The sequence below is a fragment of the Chionomys nivalis genome, chromosome 4 (assembly GCF_950005125.1).
Source record: "Chionomys nivalis chromosome 4, mChiNiv1.1, whole genome shotgun sequence".
Lineage (NCBI taxonomy): Eukaryota > Metazoa > Chordata > Mammalia > Rodentia > Cricetidae > Chionomys > Chionomys nivalis.
Window position 1 is genome coordinate 71,634,639 of NC_080089.1, and position 19,654 is coordinate 71,654,292.

At 40.1% G+C, this 19,654-nt stretch overlaps 1 protein-coding gene across 5 annotated transcripts in view; it reads left to right on the forward strand.

The window, feature by feature from the left end:
* Nucleotides 1-2,388, forward strand: part of Znf280d (zinc finger protein 280D) — a 78,821-nt gene extending 76,433 nt beyond the window's left edge. For 4 of the 5 annotated variants that reach the window (XM_057767237.1, XM_057767236.1, XM_057767235.1 and 1 more), the window contains one exon: nucleotides 544-2,388. In XM_057767237.1, the coding sequence (XP_057623220.1) occupies nucleotides 544-1,141 (598 nt within the window). In that variant the 3' untranslated portion in view covers nucleotides 1,142-2,388. The remainder of the gene's footprint in view (nucleotides 1-543) is intronic. The other variant, XM_057767241.1, reaches the window with a different exon arrangement.
* The last annotated feature ends 17,266 nt before the right edge of the window (nucleotides 2,389-19,654 follow it).

Below are 19,654 nucleotides of genomic sequence, written 5' to 3' on the forward strand. Positions count from 1 at the left end.
CACTAAACTCAGAGAAAACATACCTAAATATGTATGTAGATAGACATGTATTCATGCATGTATGTATTCTTTGCATGTTTTCAAGTATATGAGGTTATTGAAAATCAGGAAAATGTGAGTGATGATTTGATTTTTATATAGGAAAGACACTTGATTTTATATAGGAAAGCAAAGAATATATAAAACAAAAGAAATTAACTTTTCCATAGATTCATTATGTTAGATACTTTTACTTACTACTAGGGACATTTAAATTTGACCTGGACACAGGCAGAGCTTTGACCAGACAGCAACAGTCACAGCTATGACAAAGGCAGCTGGTAGACCCTCAGGTTCCAGGTTCCTTTTGATTTGTGCCTTCAGCATTTCTTACAGTTTTGCTAGCAAACTGCTCCCTCCCAAGTTGTGAAAGAATAGCCAGGGCTATCTGTTTGGGCGGGCAAGTCTCTTTAAGTTGTTTTACTTCTTAGAGTTTGCTTAGGTTTTGATAGCTTTGAGTTATATTGCTTTATTGAATGGATTATAAGCAGCTTTGTTTTTCAGTAAGCAGGATAAAGCTCCTTCATCAGAAGACGTTGGGCGTGATGCAAGTGTATGTGAAGCTGCAGCAGTAGTAGACTGTGCAGGAAACGAAACAGTTTCAGCTACAGAGCAGGAAAGCAGTTCAAAGAATATCTTCAGTCACGATTCAGATGCTGGAACAGATAATATGGAAAAGGAAGAACAGACACAGCACACCTGTGAGGAAATGGAGCCGAAGGCACACCAGAGTTCAGAAAACACAGATTCATGTGATCAGAGTGAGGAGCATGACTCCCCTGCAGCTGAGTTTTCTTCAGAGTCTGCACAGGATATGCAGTTAGTGTCAGGAGGTGTTGGCATTAATCAGTTTCTACGGCAAAGAGACGAACCTGAAACTGTGAGTTCTGATGCTAGTGAGCAAGGCAGTGTTCGTTTGGAACCTTTAACTCCATCGGAGGTACTTGAGTATGAAGCCACGGAGATTCTTCATAAGGGGGATGGTTCTTCAGCCAGTATCAATGATACGATGTCTGATCAAACAGGTGGCAGTCCTGGAGGAAGTAGAGCAGAGACAGCAGTAGACCCGGCGGATGGAAAGAAAGAAGATGAAGCAATGTAGTCATTCCTAGTTCCCAGCAGAAAGCACTTAGAGCAGTGCTGTCCGGTGAGCACGGTAGTGCCGTGGCAGAGGTCAGCAGTGAGAGATCTGAGGGAGGTCCTTCATACACTTCACCTGTATGTTCTATCTTGTTAAGTCAGTTTGCCAGTAATAGCATGGTTAGTATGAATTTCCAACTTTTTAAAAACCTGAGCAGAACTTTAGTGAAAACTAAGTTTGCCATCCAAAGGTCTCTTAGCACTTTTTAAGAAATCTTGTTTACCAATATGAAATTATTATAAGAATATTAGTTATGTTAATCAGACTTTTCAAACTTTCATTAGTCCTGAACTTAAAATTCTTATCACCTGTATATTCCTTTTAATAAACTTAAAGGAAGAGATTTGAAACCATGCATTTTTTGGAAATACTTTTAAACCGTCTATCAATTGTTACTGTTAATGAAGGCTTTATTTTTTAATGTGATCCTGGTAATGAAGCATGCCTAGAGTGCTAAATTGACCTGTTGAGAATTTGGATGAATATAAACTTAAGTTTGGATTTAATATAACATTCCAGTCTGTCAGAAGCATGCAAACAGAATTTTAGCAACTGTGCACCTCCATACAAGTATTAGCCTGCCAGGCTGTCAGCTTACCTTTATAAAACTTTCAGTGAAAGTGAACTTATAAAAATAAAGTTTATATTTGTGCTTTTAGTCAGTGTATAAGCTCTGCAGAACCCTACCTTGCCCCCTGGGCTAGTTGTATAAAGTAGAAATCTGTTATTGAAACTCTTGTAGCTATTATGCTTTTAATATTGTTTCAATGATTTTTGGCAGTAGAACCATAAAATGGCCTGGAAGCCGAACCAAAGTATGGTATGGTGTAGGAGAAAGCATTGAACTGAAAACATGCCTTGGCATGCACTCCTTAATTTTAAAAGTAGAAATTCAAATGCGATCCTAAAGCAGATTTAAAAAAAAAATTGGATGCGGAAATTAGTCTGATTTATCCCTAAGTCAGCTACTAAATTGATTTTTAAGATATAGAAATGAATACAGCAAACAATAATTTACTTTGACGTACTAATAAATTTTTATTTTAAATGCTGCATTTTTACTTCTTAAAATGTGTTTTGAATTCTTAAACTGTTTCACTGAATGTTTAATGTTTTCAACGCCTGTTAAAATTCTGTTGTATATAGTAGTTTTTTGAATAAGTATTTACAATAAAAACCTGTCTTTGGGTAATTTTATTTTCAGATCCCTACTTGGTCAGCCTGTGTTTGGTGCTTTTACGCGCGTCACATGTGGTAGTCCTTTGTACTGCAGGCTCCATTCCATGTGCTGTCCTGACACACAGCGAGAACTGAAAACACAAGAGATGCACTGCTAATCATTATAGAGTCATTCTTTCACATCACGAGAAACTGTAGTATTATACACTGTCGTCTCATCAGCTTAAAAGAAGATAATTAGAAAAAACATATAATAGAATTGTTTTCTTGAATATTTGAAGAGAATATTTTCATCTTTCTTGCTTCTCAGACAAGTTGAACAAATCTTTAGGGAATTGCTTTGAAATAATATAAACCTATAGAAAAGCCAGGACATAGAAGGAAGTTTTTGTCTATATGAAGACCACTTTCTCAGTAGCACTAAGTATCTTGTCAAACCTGTTTCCCTATGCTATAAAACTCTGGTGTACAAAACCCTTAGAATCAAAGTAAAGCTCTCCCCAACCCCTTAAGCCTTGTAGAGTTTGCACTTCTGTCTCATATACAGAGTGGTAGTATTCAAAGCCACTGGTGAGTGAACTGTTTGTGCTTGCCCTGGATAAGAAGGGACTGGTGCTGAACTCTTCTTTGTGGAGAAAGTAAAACAGCCAGGGAGGGAAGGTAATGACAAAGAGCCTTGTACTTGGTAATAAAGAACTGTTCATCCTTCTATAACCTGCCCCCCCCCCCCCAGTCAGGAGCTAACAATTCAGATACACAAAACAAGCCTTTGACTAGTGGTGAGCAATCAAGAAACACAGTAAATATTGAGGTCTATGGCTTATAGCATGGAAACTGCAGTGGAGAGTATGTAAATACTGAGCCTGTTTGTGAGCCAGTATAACTTTTTTGCAAAGGATATTGGATAGATGTGGGCCATAAGTTCACTTATACCTGCTTTGAGTTTGGGTAAAGGCTAGTGATGCACTCAAGTTCAGTAGATCATTTACCTTGTGGGTACAGTTCAATGACATTGAGAAGCATTATATTGCTTTGTGGGGTTTCTTTTTAATTTATATTAAAACTGAGTACCTTGTGTTATTTCTTCCCCTCTGCATCCTTTCAGTGTTTTACAGAAGACCTTGTAAGGTCTTATGAATTTAAGAATTATATATATATATATATAGTGTGTGTGTGTATGATGCAGGATTGGGGGGGTGTTCATGTATTGGTGGGAGTGTGGAAGTCAGGAAAATTCAAGTAGATCTCTACCTTTATGTGGGTTCGGGAATAAACAAGTCATCAGGCTTGTGCGACAAGCCCCTCTCCTTGCTGAACCATCTCTCCATTTCTTTGTGCTTGTTTTGTTTTTTGAGACAGGGTTTCTCTGTAGCTTTGGTTCCTGTCCTGGAACTAGCTCTTTTAGTCCAGGCTGGTCTCTAACTCACAAAGATCCGCCTGCCTCTGCCTCCCTAGTGTTGGGATTAAAGGCGTGCGCCACCACCGCCCAGCTATCTCTCCAATTCTTATCCCATGAATACTTAAAGAATTATTCTAAACATTTGTAAAAGAAGCTAATAAGATATGTCATATTGGTTGTACACACAGAAGTGAAGAAACCAATGCCCCGGGCAGTTATTGCATAGGGTCATGACGCTAGGACTTGGCCCTAACTGTCCCTGGTTCTAAAACTGGTGTTTCCACCACACCCACGATCCCTAGCACTAAATATTTTCTTATTCAGCTTTTATTTTTCTTGCTATTTTCCTTACTGATAACTCTTACTGGCAAGTCATTACAACTGTATATATTATTCTACAGTAGTTATAAATATGAAATCAAAGATTTAACCAGCCATGTATGGTAGCAGAGGCTGGTTAAATCTGAGGTAGGAGGTAAGAGGATCAAGATTCAAGTTTGGCCAACCTAACTCTCTGTCTCACAAAACAAGAGCAGCAAGTCTTAAAATGAAAGAAAGGGTGATACTTTGTATTATTAACCTCTCCTCGAGGGGAGAGGTTAGCATATAATTTTATATTTAGAAAAGAAAGTATGTAATTTAAAGATACACTTTGAATAGGTTATTGAAATTTTAGCATAATTACACTAGTATAGCCATCTGTTATATAGTTTTTGTGGTTAACATGATTATTTCTGTTCCCATCAAAATTGTTCCTCTGGGACTCTGTGGTCAAGGATGAGGACCAGAGGACAGATTTCTCGCACCTACATAAATGCAGGGTGGATGTGATCACAACCTGGAATTCTAGTTCTCAGAATGGAGTGACAGAGATAGGATCCCCAGAGTGAGCTGACCAGTTGGACTAGCCAAATTGGTTAGTCCAATTGAGCTCAGTTGAAAGGCTCTTTGGCCTTCCACACATGCACACACCCACAAGCACACTTGCTAGTACTCACACTACGTATGCACACACACACTTGTTAACTTCAAGACCATTCACTTTTATTAACTATAAATCAGGCATTAAAGGCTTTAAAGAGGGATCACAAACCTCTGACTTGACTAGATTATTACAATACCAGTGCCTCTTCAGCTAAAAAATGAAATGCCCATTTCTAAAGTTCAGAAAAAGAAGCAGGTTATTGTTGGTATGTGTGTGTGCGTCCCCTGAGCCTATAAGAGGAGCATCGATCTAGAATTTACAGGAGGTAAGTTGCATAAAGTGGGTGCTAGGTATCAAAATGGGTTCTCTGAAATAGTTGGACATGTAGCACCCATTTACTGTTGTGAAGGGAAAGACTCTGTTGTAAATTTTTTTGACCTATGAGTTATGCAAGGCCTGTCTGTCTATATATATATATATATATACATATATATATACATATATATATGTATATATAATGCAGAAACATTAGTTTCTCGCCTCACCAACTCCCTTGAATTGATGTGTGGGCATTTGAATTTGACAGTTAAGTAGGTGTGCTCCTTCATCACTCTTGAGATAATGAACCAGGAACAATGAAGCAATAATCTTTTGACAGTGATGCATCATTATTCTTTTGGGGTACACTCTGCAAGCTCAACTCTGTCTTACATCAACAATGAGTGGCACTGAAAATTTAAGGTGAAGACTGAAGAAATGGCTTGCTAGTGGTCCAGCACATAAGCTGCTCTCCAGAGCAGCTGTCACATGTGGGGTGGTTTAGAGTTGCCTGTGCCTCCAGCTCCAGGGATCCTATGTCTCCATCCTCCAAGAGCACTTAGACCACTTGCACACACCTGCACATACACACAGAGTGTCTTTTTGTTGTTGTTGTTTGGTCTTTGTGATGGAGTTTCTATGTGTAGCCCTGGCTGTCCTTAAAAATTTTAAGGTGAGCCGGGCAATGGTGGCGCACGCCTTTAATCCCAGCGCTCGGGAGGCAGAGGCAGGCGGATCTCTGTGAGTTCGAGACCAGCCTGGTCTACAGAGCTAGTTTCAGGACAGGCTCCAAAGCTACAGAGAAACCCTGTCTCAAAAAACAAAAACAAAAAAAAAATTAAGGTGAGACCATACAACAGGAAATTAAGCTTTTTAAGGTGAGCAGTGGAAACATGGAAATAGCACATACTGTGTTTCCTGGGTTGTGCAACCCTGTCATCTAGTTCCCAACCTTTCTAGCCAAAGTGAAACTGTCTTACCAAATAAGTAACTTCTCCCCATTGCCCACTTTCCACAATCTTGAAACCGCCAGTATCCATGCTATAGAGTTGTTTTCTGGATATTTGGTGTCTTAGAACCATACAGCAGGTGACATTTTGGAGTCACTGGGCTAAATCTTCAGCCTACAAACACAAATAACTGGAAAGGTATGTTCTTCAGTAGTTAGTTAATGCTATCAAAACCTTCATAATCCCCAAACAGATTTAATGAAATCCCTAGCCAAACCCCAGTGACATTTAAAAATCTATAGTACCACAAATACCACTGAGTCGTCAAGGCAGTTTTGGGCAAGAAAAAAGCTAGAAGCATTGCACTCCCTAATTTCACAAAATGTTACAGAGCTAGTAACCAAAATAATATACTGTGTAAACTCAAAGTAATGGGGAACTCAAAAATAAATGTGCCTATATATAGTTAACTGATCTTCTCTCAAGAATACGCAAGGGGAAAGACTGTCTTCAGTAAAGCATGCTTGGAAGATGGAAATCCACGTGCAAAGTCGTGACACAGGACCTGACCTCACTGAATGCAAGTTCCCACCCTCTCTGAAGAACTGTAGGCAGTTGACGGCTTCTGTGTGAGAATTTCAGTTTTCTTTAAGGGTACAGGCCCTAGCAAGTCAAGCACACTCCAGTGGATACCCCCACAGCCAGAAGTATGTGAACAGCTTAAATTGGGCTTAAAAGCTTTTAAATTTCAAAAAGGCAAAGTTGTGGGTAGGGCAGTGGGTGTATTAGGGGGAAGTTGGGGTAGCAATTTCCAAAATACACTATAAGAATTTTCAGAGAATTAATAAAATATTCAAAAACATAGGAATGTAAGATCTGAAACTATTGAATTAGACTATGTAAGACAAAAAATTTCCTGACATGGTTTTTGACAGAATTTCTTGGGTATGGTACCAAAAGCACAGTTAACAAAATAAAAACCAAGTGAAATAACATCAGACTAGAACCTAAACAGCACAGGAAACAGTAAAATGAAAGACTCTAATAAAAAGCTGATGCAACTCAACAGTGAAGTACCAATACTATTTACTGAAGATGGAAATTATTTTTGTTTTATTTATATGTATGGGTATTTTGTCTGCATGTGTGTGTACCACATGCATGCAGGGCTCACTGAGGTCAGAGAGGACACAAGATCCCCTGAAACTGGAGTTAGAGACAGCTGTAAGCGCCCATGTGGGTGCTGGGAATCAAACCTGGGTTCTCTGGAAGAAGAACCAGTGCCCTGAACCTGAAGTCAGCCCCTGTGACCAGATATTACACAGAGTAGCTGAGTGGAAAGTGTGTGAACAAAGACATCTGACTCATCAGCAGAGGAATGGAAAGATACTCTAAATATCACTGGCTGTGATGCTTAGTTTGTCAACGAGATAATCTAGAAGCCTGTGGGAAGGGAGTCATCAGAGATGGTCTAGATTTTGACTGTGGGCATGTCTTTTGGGGATGGTCTTGATTAGTGGGAAGACTTGCTCACTGTGGGTGACACCGTTCCCTGGACAAGGGATCTTGCATTATATTTTTGGAGAAAGCCAGCTGAACACAAGCATTTCCTGCTATTGACTAGGGATGGTAATCTGACTAACTGCTTCAAGTTCCTGCCATCTTGACTAACCTAAAGTGATTTACTGTAACCTTGAACTGTGAGCCACAAAAGCCATTTCTCCCTCCAGTTGCTCTTGTCAGAGTGTGCTATCAGCCGGGCGGTGGTGGCGCACGCCTTTAATCCCAGCACTCGGGAGGCAGAGGCAGGCGGATCTCTGTGAGTTCGAGGCCAGCCTGGTCTACAAGAGCTAGTTCTGGGACAGGCACCAAAACTACAGAGAAACCCTGTCTCGAAAAAACAAAAAAAAAAAACAAAAAAAAAAAAAACAAAAAAAACAGAGTGTGCTATCAATGCAACAAGAAATACAACTAAGATATCATCAGGGCAATGCAAGTCAAAGCCACTTGAGGTAGCGCCGCATGTATGTTGGGGGAGGGGTAAATACAAAGGTGTAGGGAAAAGAAAAAAGGGTTCCTTGTACACTGTTGGATGTGAATTCTACAGCCTTTATGGAAAGCAGTATGGAGCTTCTTCAAAACATCAAAAACATAATTACCATGTGACCCAACACTCATTTCTGAGCATATACACAAAGCACTCAAAGCCATGGTCTTAGAGCTAATTTCACCCCCATGTTCATTGCAACACTGTTCACGGTGGTGAAAACATGGAGGTGACCTAAATGCCCATTGACAGATGAATGGATAAGAAATGTGGATATACACTGGTATATTATTGAACCTTTAAAAGAAAGAACTCTTGGGCTAGGGAGATGTCAGCAGGTAAAGGCATTTGCTTTGAAGCCTCATGACCCAAGTTCCTGTCTAGAACCCATGTAATGGTGGAAAGAGCTGACTTTACAGAAGCTTTCTTCTGAAACCATATACTCACTATGGCATGTGTGCACATACTCATTTTCAAAATTAAATGACTTAGCCAGGTGGTGCACACCTTGAATCCCAGCACTCAGGAGGCAGAGGCAGGCAGATCTCTGAGTTTAAGGCCAGCCGGGTCTACAGAACAAGTTCCAGATAAGGGCTAAACAGAGAAACCTTGTCTCAAACAAAACAAAGCCAAATTTAAGAACTCTCTCAGACTGGGGAAGTAACTCAGTGGTAGAGCACCTGCACACAGTGTGCTCTGGTTTCAATCCATTATACTGCAAAGGAGGAGTGATCTTGTTATTTGTGAAAACATCAGTGACATGTTAAGTGTCACAGAGGACAAATACAACAATTCCAGTTATACAGATGGAGTTCTGTATCAAAGTCTTTGCCTAAAATCAAACATCCGAGCTGATAGAGCACTTTAGATGGGCAGTCTCACGCCTGATCTCACAGGATAAAATACAAATATACTGCATGGTTTTCTAAGCACCCTCAAAGGATAAAAGGCTTCCTGGCCCCATCAACTGCAATATATGTTGTTTTCAGTGCTTGGGATTGAACCCATGGTCTGGCCTGGTGCATGTTAGACAAGCAATCCACCATCAAACCGCACCTGCTGCCAGGATGGTACCATGAATATAGTGCTTTCTGTCATCTCTCTCTCTTCTCTCTTTTCTTTCCATCTTACCCCAACCCCAACCACCCATTCGTACGTATATACACTGAGAAACTAGAACTAGTTGGCAGACAAATGTAAGATCTGTGATCTACAAGTCGGGGAACCCTCGGAGGCAACAATACATCTGAAGGGTGAGAACCAGGTAGCTAAGGGAGAAAATTCCAGTCTGATCTGAGACGAGGACAATAGGGGAGAGCATTTTTCACTCACTTTCTTTTGTTCATGCTTTCACTGGATCGGATGAGGCCTGCCCACCTTCAGGAGAATAGCCGGCTTTCTTCATTCTAATTTGATCCTATCCAGGCACTCTCTCATAGACACACTCAGAAATAATGTGCAACCAAAGCTATTGGTACCTAATGGGCAGTAAAACTGACATCTAAAATTAACTAGTTCTGTTTACTAGTTCTTGCCATCAGCCATGCTGAGAACCACCATTAAGGCTTTGATAAGGACGTGGCTCTGAACTGTCTTCAAGGGGCCAATACTTATCTAAATGTTTAGATGCATGTTTTTAAAATGTGTATATGTGTGCACATGGGGTGTGTGCATCGAATACAGGTGCCCATCAGAGTCCAGAAGAGGGGTTCAGGTTCTCCAGAGCCAGAGTTACCGGAGGGTTGTAAGTTAGCTGCCTGCTGCAAGTGCTGGGAACGGAACTCACAAGGAGAGCAGTGTGCACTTTTAACTGGTAAATCATCTCTCCAGCCCCAACTGGGTGGCTTTTAAAGTAGAAATTAAAGAATGAATGAACAGATCATTTGGGATGAGGAAATCAGAGGAAGTGAACTAGTGAAGCTTCATTCTTCTTGAATCTAGTGGCATATCCTCATGAAAGGTAAAATTCTAAAAACATAAACGAAAGAACCACTTCGGAATCCTAATGCAGGTTTGGTGTAGGAAACGAGAAAGATGACTTTAATTTTCCAGCACAGTTTGAAAACTTGCCATTCGATTACTAAATATTTAAAAAAAATTTCAGTATGTTTCTGCTCTCATTGCTTATAAATGTTTTATGAGTTGGGGAAAAGCTCAGTGTAGCATTCATGAATAAGTAAGCACCAAGTCTGGTTTGGTGCGAACTCAATGATCATCGCCATTTTCTTCGTCATTTGGCAACGAAAATAAACTCAACACATAAACATAGTTATTGAATTTGTGATGTTTTGTCCTACAACCCTAAATTTCAAAATACAGAATTTATATCTGTTTTTCATCTGGATTAAGTCAAGAACTGAAGCCAAGCTGTGGAGCCAGTCCTGGTTCCTGCTGGCCAAGGGTAGACCCTCTTCACCACCCTAACTGAGGAGATGTACAAGACAAAATGGGAACTGTCGGCAGTATATTCTCAGCTCAATCAAGACGGGTGCCATCCACTCAGACCTGACCGCTCCGGGAAGGACAGAAGCATCAGAACACACCAACCAGGCACAGTTTGAAGTGTTTTCTCACTCCGTGTGAATCAACTAACTCTGAGAATAATTAAAACTTTGCAAGGAAATAATTGCATAAATCACATGTTATATATACATTATATAGATGTATAAACCTCATGAGATTATCACAAATATTACACGGCAGAACCTGTGTATTCCATAGTAGGTTTGCATAGCTGAAGATGATCTTGAACTTCTGACTTTCTCACCTCCATTTCCCAAATGCTAGGCTTACAGGTGTGATCTCTTAAACCCAGTTTTACGTGGTGCTGGGACTGGAACCCAGGACTTTGTGCATATTAGGTAAGCGGTCACGTGTAGACACACGTGGAGCCCTCTTTAAGGATGTTGTCAGCTTGGTTTTTTCCATATTGCTGGCAATTTCATGTCATGGTCACTCTTTTCCAAATTCGTCACCTTCTGAACCTATAGCATGGGCAGTACTGGATACTAATCCAGTATGAGCCTGAGGTTGAACTAAATTTTGGAGATGAAAATAATCCAAACCAAATTCCAATATTGAAAGGAAGTGAGGCTGAGGAGGGCTGGAGTCTGTAAATTCAGAAGGACTTTAGATTCATGCTGTCCAAATTCTTAAAACTGGGTGGTTGGTGCCTCTTAGGAGTAACAGAGAAATTAGAATTGTCTGCTTCCTTAGCCTGGCCAGGGTTGACCCAGGAATACAAGTCCCTTGTGGAGGAACTGTTTTAGAGCCTTCGACAGGAAAGTCCTCTCCCAGCTGCACACAGTTGCTCTTGTTACACTGGACCTAGAACAGAGGGTTTCTGTCTGTCCCCTTCTGTATCCCCAGCATCATTTCCAGATCTGTAGGCAATGAAAGCTCTGAAATTCACATTGTGATCATATTACTGAAGCCCTTAACAATGAAACCACTCCAGAGGGACCCAGGCATCTAAAAACAAACAAACAAAAAAAATGCTCTTCTGTCTGGAGCTTTGGTGGCTGCTGGGGACAGTACTTGACAGCTAAAGTATAAACAATTTGAATTGTTGTTGTTGTTGTTGTTGTTGTTGTTGTTTTCAAAATAAGCAAGACAGGAGGGTTGGGGTGAGATATTCTTGATACATAAAAAAAAATTGAAATTCTTAAAGACCATATGTCCAATTGCCTAATTCCAATATATCCTAAGTGATCTCCTGGCTTTACTAAACCATAGGCCGAAACAACTTCTTTAATAACCAATGGTAAAGCCGGGCGATGGTGGCGCACGCCTTTAATCCCAGCACTCGGGAGGCAGAGGCAGGCGGATCTCTGTGAGTTCGAGGCCAGCCTGGTCTACAAGAGCTAGTTCCAGGACAGGCTCCAAAGCCACAGAGAAACCCTGTCTCGAAAAACCAAAAAAAAAAAAAAATAACCAATGGTAATAAAACACAATCATAGCATATAGAGAGGAATCCCACATCATCTCCCCTTTTCTTTCTAAATAAAAAGGAAGGTTTTAATATAGTAAAATTACATATAACAAAACAGGTATCAAGCACAAATTACAGTTACAATATTTATATCTACTTTATCTTTTATTATAACTAAGGAAAACTATAATTAGAACTATCTATTCTTCAACTCCATCAAAGACTCCAGAAGGATATATTACCTAAATAAACAAGAAGTGCATTGTAAGCAACTTACAAAACTTTAGAATTGACAGAGACATCTCACTGCCTGGACAGTCACCCAAAGTTCCTCTGTAACACTGGGGCATCCATCTTCAGCCTACAGGCCCATAGTATCCAGCAGACTTTTCCATGAAGCAGGAAATTTGAAAGACTGTTTTGCCTCTTTTGGCAGTTTGTCAGTCACTTTCTTCTGTATCCTGCAGAATGTCTAGCAGACTCTTTGATAAAGCAGGAACCCTGAAAGATAGTCTCACCTTTAGGAAAATTCAGCAGTCATTTTTCTGTGGGTCCTTCAAGTCTGGTTCATACAGCGTACCATTAAGCAGTCCAGGCGAGAGCAGTCTCTTGCCCAAATGGCTAACAAACTCTATAAGGAGCCTCTTTGATGCCCATTATCCTCTTGAAATAGATTGGTGCTGCCAGGAACAGATGAGTCTCATTGTCATGAAAAGTCCTAAGTTCTTAAAACATTTTAAATGCCATATTCTTTTAGTCTTTGAAAAGTTTGAAGAATACCTATCTAACTGAAATATATCCCTGTACATCTAGAAAACCTAACATGACTATAGTTTGACTATTATAGATGACTATCTATTAATCTGTTATTTCTTAATTATACATTACATTTTTAAATGAGCTGCACAAACACAATACCTTAATCAAGAACAGAAATGTACATATAACAAAATTGACTTTAAATTTGTATCAATAAACCAAGATCCATATCAATGCAAAGTATTCATCTCTATAGCATATCCCCCTTTAAGTGTAAACAAACATTTGTAAAGATCACTTAGGGAATTTGGGCATTGTTCTCTAGACTACTTCCTGCTGATTGGGGACACTGTTAATCAGATTTTTCAAAAAGGGGAATTGCTGCAGGACAATGATCTTGTATTGTTTCAATAAAATGCAGATTGGCCAGTACCAGGTAGGAAGTATGGGTGGGCAAACCAGGCAGGAAGTAGAGGCAAGGTGATGAGAACAGGAGAATTCTGGGAAGAGGAACGTTTCAGTCAGTTGTCATCACTCAGGCACAGAGAAAGCAAGATTAGAATGCTTCACTGATAAAAGGTATCCTGCCACAAGGCTAACACAGACAAGAATTATGGGCTGCTGTAAGATATAAGAGTTAATAAGAAGCCTGAGCTAATAGGCTAGCCACTTTATAATTAATGTAGACCTCTGTATGTTTCTTTGGGACTGAACAACTGTGGGACTGGGTAGGACAGAAATCTCTGTCAACAGGGTATCCTGTGTGGTAGGTCCATCTCAACTAGCAGTCTTGAAGCTGTCATGGATTTTGGTCCATCTGGGCTATCTTTGTTTGATCAAACCATATCCACTGCCCCAGCTTCAAGGGCAAAGCAGGTCTATGTTGCCATTAAACAACTTGTAGAAGTCTGCTCACAAACCCCAACGCTCCATAGCTGAACCTCCCAAAAGATCCAGAGCTTTTCATGCCAACAAGAACCAGGAAGCCCTCCCCTAAAAAAGCCATGCAGCCTTTGCTGCCAATACTGAGTCAGGAAGACCTCTCTTAAAGGAGTCATGGCACCCTTGCTCACTGCAAGCAAACAAAAACCATCTGAAAAAAAAATGTGACTATCAAGAAGCTGCACTAAACTCTGTTCTTTGTGTCTAGAATTTCTTCCCCAGCTCTCTCAGGTTTTATGTAGATGCAGTTGCCCCATGTTGGCACACCATTTTGTAGTAAGAGACTTCTTGTTCATTTCCCAGCTGCCCAGATGTGAATAATCACACAGAAACTATATTAATTACAGCACTGTTTGGCCAATAGCTTAGGCATATTTCTAGCTAACTCTTACATCTTAAATTAACTCGCTTCTATTAATCTATGTACCATCACTATGCTGTGGTCTACCGGTAAGGTTATGGCTAGCATCTGGCATCTTTCATCTTCAGCAGCACATGGTGTCTCTTTCACTCTGCCTACTTTCTCTCTATATCTCTGTTCAGATTTCCTGCCTGGCTTTACTCTACTAAGCCATTGGCCAAAACAGCTTCTTTAATAACCAATGGTAATAAAACAGATTCATAGCATACAGAGGGGAATCCCACATCAAACTATTATCTTCCCCAGCCCCAAACCCTGTTATCTTTACAATTCTATGAGTGACTTCACCAAATTCCTCATGTATTTGTCTTTCAGAGTGGCTTGTTTCATTTCCTATCCTAATTACTTTTCTATTAATGTGTAGAAACTTCATGACCAAGATTATGCATAAAAGAAAGCATTTATTTGGGGACTTGCTTAACAGTTTTAGAGGTTGAGTCCATGACCATCATGGAGACAGGGAATATGGCAGCAGAGAGGCAGGCATGGCACTGGACAATAGCTGAGAGTTTATGTCTTATCCACAAGTTGGAAGAAGAGAGAAAAAGGAGTTATAGAGGAGAGGAAGAGAATAACCTAGTGTGGGTTTTGAAACCTCAAAGCCCACCCCCTGTGACACACCTCATCCAACAAAGACACACCTCCTAATCCTTCTCAAACAGTTCCACCAACTGGGGACCAAGCATTCAAATATGTGAGCCCATGTGGGATGGGGGAACATGCTCATTCAAACCACTACAGATGCCTTTAGGCACGCTACATTTTGTTTATTTTATTCACTCATGTGGCTATTTGAGTGGCTTCCACTTTTTGGTTGTTAATGATTGTAGTGATATTTCATTTGTATTTTAATAAATAAAGCTTGCTTGAAGGTCAAAGAGTAAAACAGCCCCACTGGTCAGCCTTACAGACCTAGCAGTGGTCACACATGCCTTTAATCACAGTAGCCACACTAGTTGTCATAGAAATGAGGCGGTTCATGTCTTTAATCCCAGCACTAGAGAGGAATATAAGACAGGAGGAGACAGCACTCAGTCTCAGTCTCATCCTGAGATCCCTGCAGGCATGATCGCCATTCCAGACTGAGGTAGAAGTAAGAGCCAGTTAATGTTTTTCCTGTAGTGGTTACCTTAGTGAATCAGGTGTTACCCTGCACTTATGATTTCCCAGATGATTAATGATGTTGAGCATCTTTTCAGTATCTCCTGACCACTTTTATATTTTTGTTAGAGACATCCCTACTCAAGTCTGTTTCAATTCTTATTATTTCTGAATTGTAGGTATTACTACTTTATCACATAACTTACTTAAACTATTTTCTCCTATTATATGGGCTGAGCTTTTTGTTTTGTTTCATTTTTTTACTCTGCTGATTGTGTTTTTGGATGACTAGAAATTTTTAAACTTTGATAGTTCAGTTTGTCTGTCTTTAGTTCTGTTGCCTCTGTTATGTCATTATGTCATTATGGTGAAAGCTGGCATCATAAAATTTTTCTTCTAAGAGCTTTACAGTTTTAGCTCGGGGGTGGAGAGTTGGCTCAGTGGTTAAGAGCACTTGCTACTCTTGCTGAGGATCTTGATTCAGTGCCCAGCACCACAGGGTGACTCACACATGTCTATAACTCTATTCCCTGAGCATCTGACATTCTTTTGGCTTCCTGGGGCACTTCATACATGGCATAATATGATGTGGGACAGTGGTCTTATACCCTGTAAAGATTTGTCACTTATATGCTTTGATAAAATGCTGATTGGCCAGTAGCCAGGCAGGAAATATAGGTGGGACAACCAGAACAGGAGAATTCTGGAAAGATAAAAGGTTCAGTCTGCTTTCATCACCCAGATGCAGAGGATGCAAGATGAGCATGTCTCATTGATAAAAGGTTCCAAACCACGTGGCTAACACAGACAAAAATAATGGGTTAATGTATGATATAAGCATTAGCTTATAAGAAGCCTGAGCTAATAGGCCAACCAGTTTATAATTAATGTAGGCCTCTGTGTGTTTCTTTGGGACTGAACAACTGTTGAACCAGGTGGGACAGAAACCTCTGTCAACACACATATGTACATACAGGCAAACACTCATACACATACAATAAAATAAATAATTTTTTAAAAATTATGATTTTCTGCTTAACTTCCTTTTTCTGACATGGATTTTTATTGTTAAAGAAATCAGATCGGGCCTTTAATCCCAGCACTCGGGAGGCAGAGGCAGGTGGATCTCTGTGAGTTCGAGACCAGCCTGGTCTACAAGAGCTAGTTCCAGGACAGGCTCCAAAACCACAGAGAAACCCTGTCTCGAAAAACCAGAAAAAAAAAAGAAAGAAATCAGATCGGTTGGAGGAGTTGTACTGAGTTTCTCAACTGTGAAATGATTCCATCCCCAGTAGTGTTAATGAAGACATTACTCTGTTTCTTGTTTTTCTTAAAATTTGGCAATGCAGTCTAGACTTTAATCAGATTTGCTTTTAACTTAATAATTTTGTGTGTGTGTGCATGATAAAATATATGCCATACAAACTTTACCATTGTATGCAAAACCTTGTTAAATGTAGTGGCAGTTAACTACATTTTCAGGATTATAGCCATTGCCCTAACCATTATCTCTAAGAGGAATCCTGTGCTGAGTAAATCCTCTCTCTGTGTCTGTTCATGTCTCCCTGGACAGTAGTCCTCTCTTACTGTCAGGGAACACATTCTCAGTCACACAATGGATGCCTGAAGCCACAAAGGTTTAGTTCCAGATTCTGCCTTCTCCTCTTTTCCCTCATGAGTAGATAGCTATGATGAATTTAATTAATACATTGAGCACAGTAAAATTTTAATAACCGGCAATGAAATAGATTATAACAATATAATAAAAACTTATTCACATGTTAAAGATTGTAGTTTTAGCTATAAAGGCTTAAGACCCACCAACAGTGACCGACATCCTCTAACAAGGCTCTAACTTCTCCAGTTTTCACAACTTTCCACAGATTGGCAGCTGGTGACCAGATGTGCAAACAGTGAGCATATGGGGTCATTCACACTTACAATGCAACAGAGGCTTACGTTGTTAAGAGGCTCTAGTGAGGGGCTGGAGAGAGGCTAAGCAGTGAGGAGCACAGTGTCCCTCCAGAGAACCAGGTTCAGTTCCCAGGATCCACATGGCAGCTCACAACCAACCTAACTTCAGTTCTGGGGATCTGACGGCTTCTTCTGACCTCCAAGGTTGGAAATAGTACATGAACATAAATGCAGGCAAGACATTCATACTCATGGGAATAGAAAACAAAAACAAAAAAGCCCAAATCAACCTAAAATCATTTAAAAAGAAGAAACAAGACTGATTTTTAGTTTTCCTTTTCTTTTTACTTTTTTTTTCCATGATAGGGTTTCTCTGTGTAGCCCTGGCTGTCCTGGAACTCACTCTGTAGACCAGGCTAGCCTTGAACTCAGAGAACACTTGCCTCTGCCTCCCAAGTGCCAGGAGTAAAGACATGTGCCACCACTGCCCGGCTGATTTTAGTTTTTCTATCATAGAACTCAAGAAGTTGAATCAGTAAAAGAAGAAAAAGTAAATCTCAATCAATTAAAACACCAAAAAAAACCCCAAACCAATAGATAAATAAAATCAAATAAAATAGAAAACAGTATGATTGTGGTGGGGAATTTTAAGATATGAATAATCACAAGAAATGAGGATTTAAAATGATTTTTGAAATACAAAGATTGCTGGTGTAAGAGGTTCTTCTGTTCATGTTTTGCTTTCATTGGTTAATGAATAAAGAAACTGATTTGGGCCTGATAGGGCAGAACTTAGGTAGGCAGAGAAGACAGAATTGAATGCTGGGAAGAAGGGCAAAGTGAGAGATGCCATGGATCTTCTGTCTGAGATGGATGGTGGTTAGAATCTTGCCAGTAAGCCACAGCCATGTGACAATACACAGATTAGTAGAAATGGGTTAAATTAAGATGTAAGATTTAGCCAATAAGAAACTAGAGCTAATGGGCCAAGCAGTGTTTTAATGAATACAGTTTCTGTGTGATTATTTTGAGTATAAGCTAGCTGGATGGCCAGGACAAACAAAGGGCCTGCTCCCTTTCTCTGCAACAGATTGCCAAATGAATTTCAAAATGTGGTCTAGTTACATATTTTATAAAAAAAATAATCCACAGAACACAGGATGCCAACACAATAGGACTTCCAGTGGATACTGGGGCTACCTCCGGTGGCACCGTGGTGGTGACACCATAGGAAACAGTCTACTTTCAGTAATAGAGCTGGTGCTGGGGCATGACTCACTTGGGAAAGTACTTGCCTAGCAAGCATGAAGCCTTGGGTTTCATCCCCAGCATGGCACAATTAAGGTGACGCCTTAATCCCAGCTCTTAGGATGTGCAGGCAGGAGGATCCGTAGTCCAAGATGAGCCACAACTAGTTCAAGACTACATGAGACCCTGTCTTAAAAACAAAACAAAACAAAAACAAACAAACAAGCAAAAAACCCCCCCCCCACCACAATTAAACTCAACAACAAATCCCAAGCAGCAGCTCTTCAGGCAAAGAATTCATATATTCTCACCCCCTTATTAAGAACAAGATTCTTTCCTCCTGTGTTCTTATTTTAATGCCTTCACTTTCTCAAGGACAGAGGTAGACGGCTAAGTTTTTGGTATGTAAAGGAACAGTCCTGGATAAAGGCACTTTGGGGTTTTCGCACACCGGTCTGGAAAAACTGCCAAGGTCCACTTACTTGAATGCATGTTTCCAGAGTAATTCAAAGTGCATAAGCTCGCTCTAGCCCCGTGCTAATGATGAGAGTGACAAAGCAGAGAAGCGCCATTTGCCGCACTAAACATAATCGCCTCTCATCCCCTGGAGGGGTCCATTAAAAACAACAAAAAGATTTTGTTATGTTAGAGGTCTCTAGCAAATAATCTATGCCACCAGTTCATTTGCTGATGTCAGGCATTAAGTGCTTTCTCACTGCCTGTGTGTGTTTTTACAGTTTTTGCTGTTAGAGTTTTTTACTTTCATTGCCTGTGAACATGATGAAAATTAGATATGGAACAGTACATTTCAAAGGCTGCTGTTTTGCTTTGAGTTTATTAAAGTATTTAGCTAGGCCAAGAGTGGTGGCCCACGCCTTTAATTCTAGTTGCTCCAGAGGAGAAGGCAGGCAGATCTCTATGAGATCGAGTCCAGCCTGGTCTTCATAGTGAGTTCCAGGCTATCCAGGGTTACAGAGTGAGATCCTGTCTCAAAATTTTAAAAGGAAAGGAAGGAAGAAAAAAAGTTAAGCAGAGAAATTCCTCACTGTCTCTAAGATATGAGCAGAGGCATGCTCGTTGATCAACACTTGAATGGGGTTGAAGAAAGTCCTTCAATAAGGTCCCACAAATATGGGAATTTAGTATGGGATGAGTATGGGTTATAAGGAAAAGATGGGGTCTCTGGTAAGCCAGACAACCTATGCCAAAGTAAACCATACATGCAGTAAAACATAATGAAGATAACGACTCCGTAAGTACAGGAAGACCCAGTTCATTCCATGTCATTTTGGAGTAATCTTAATTTTACACAAGAAAGATTAATTCAAGTGTAAGAAAAA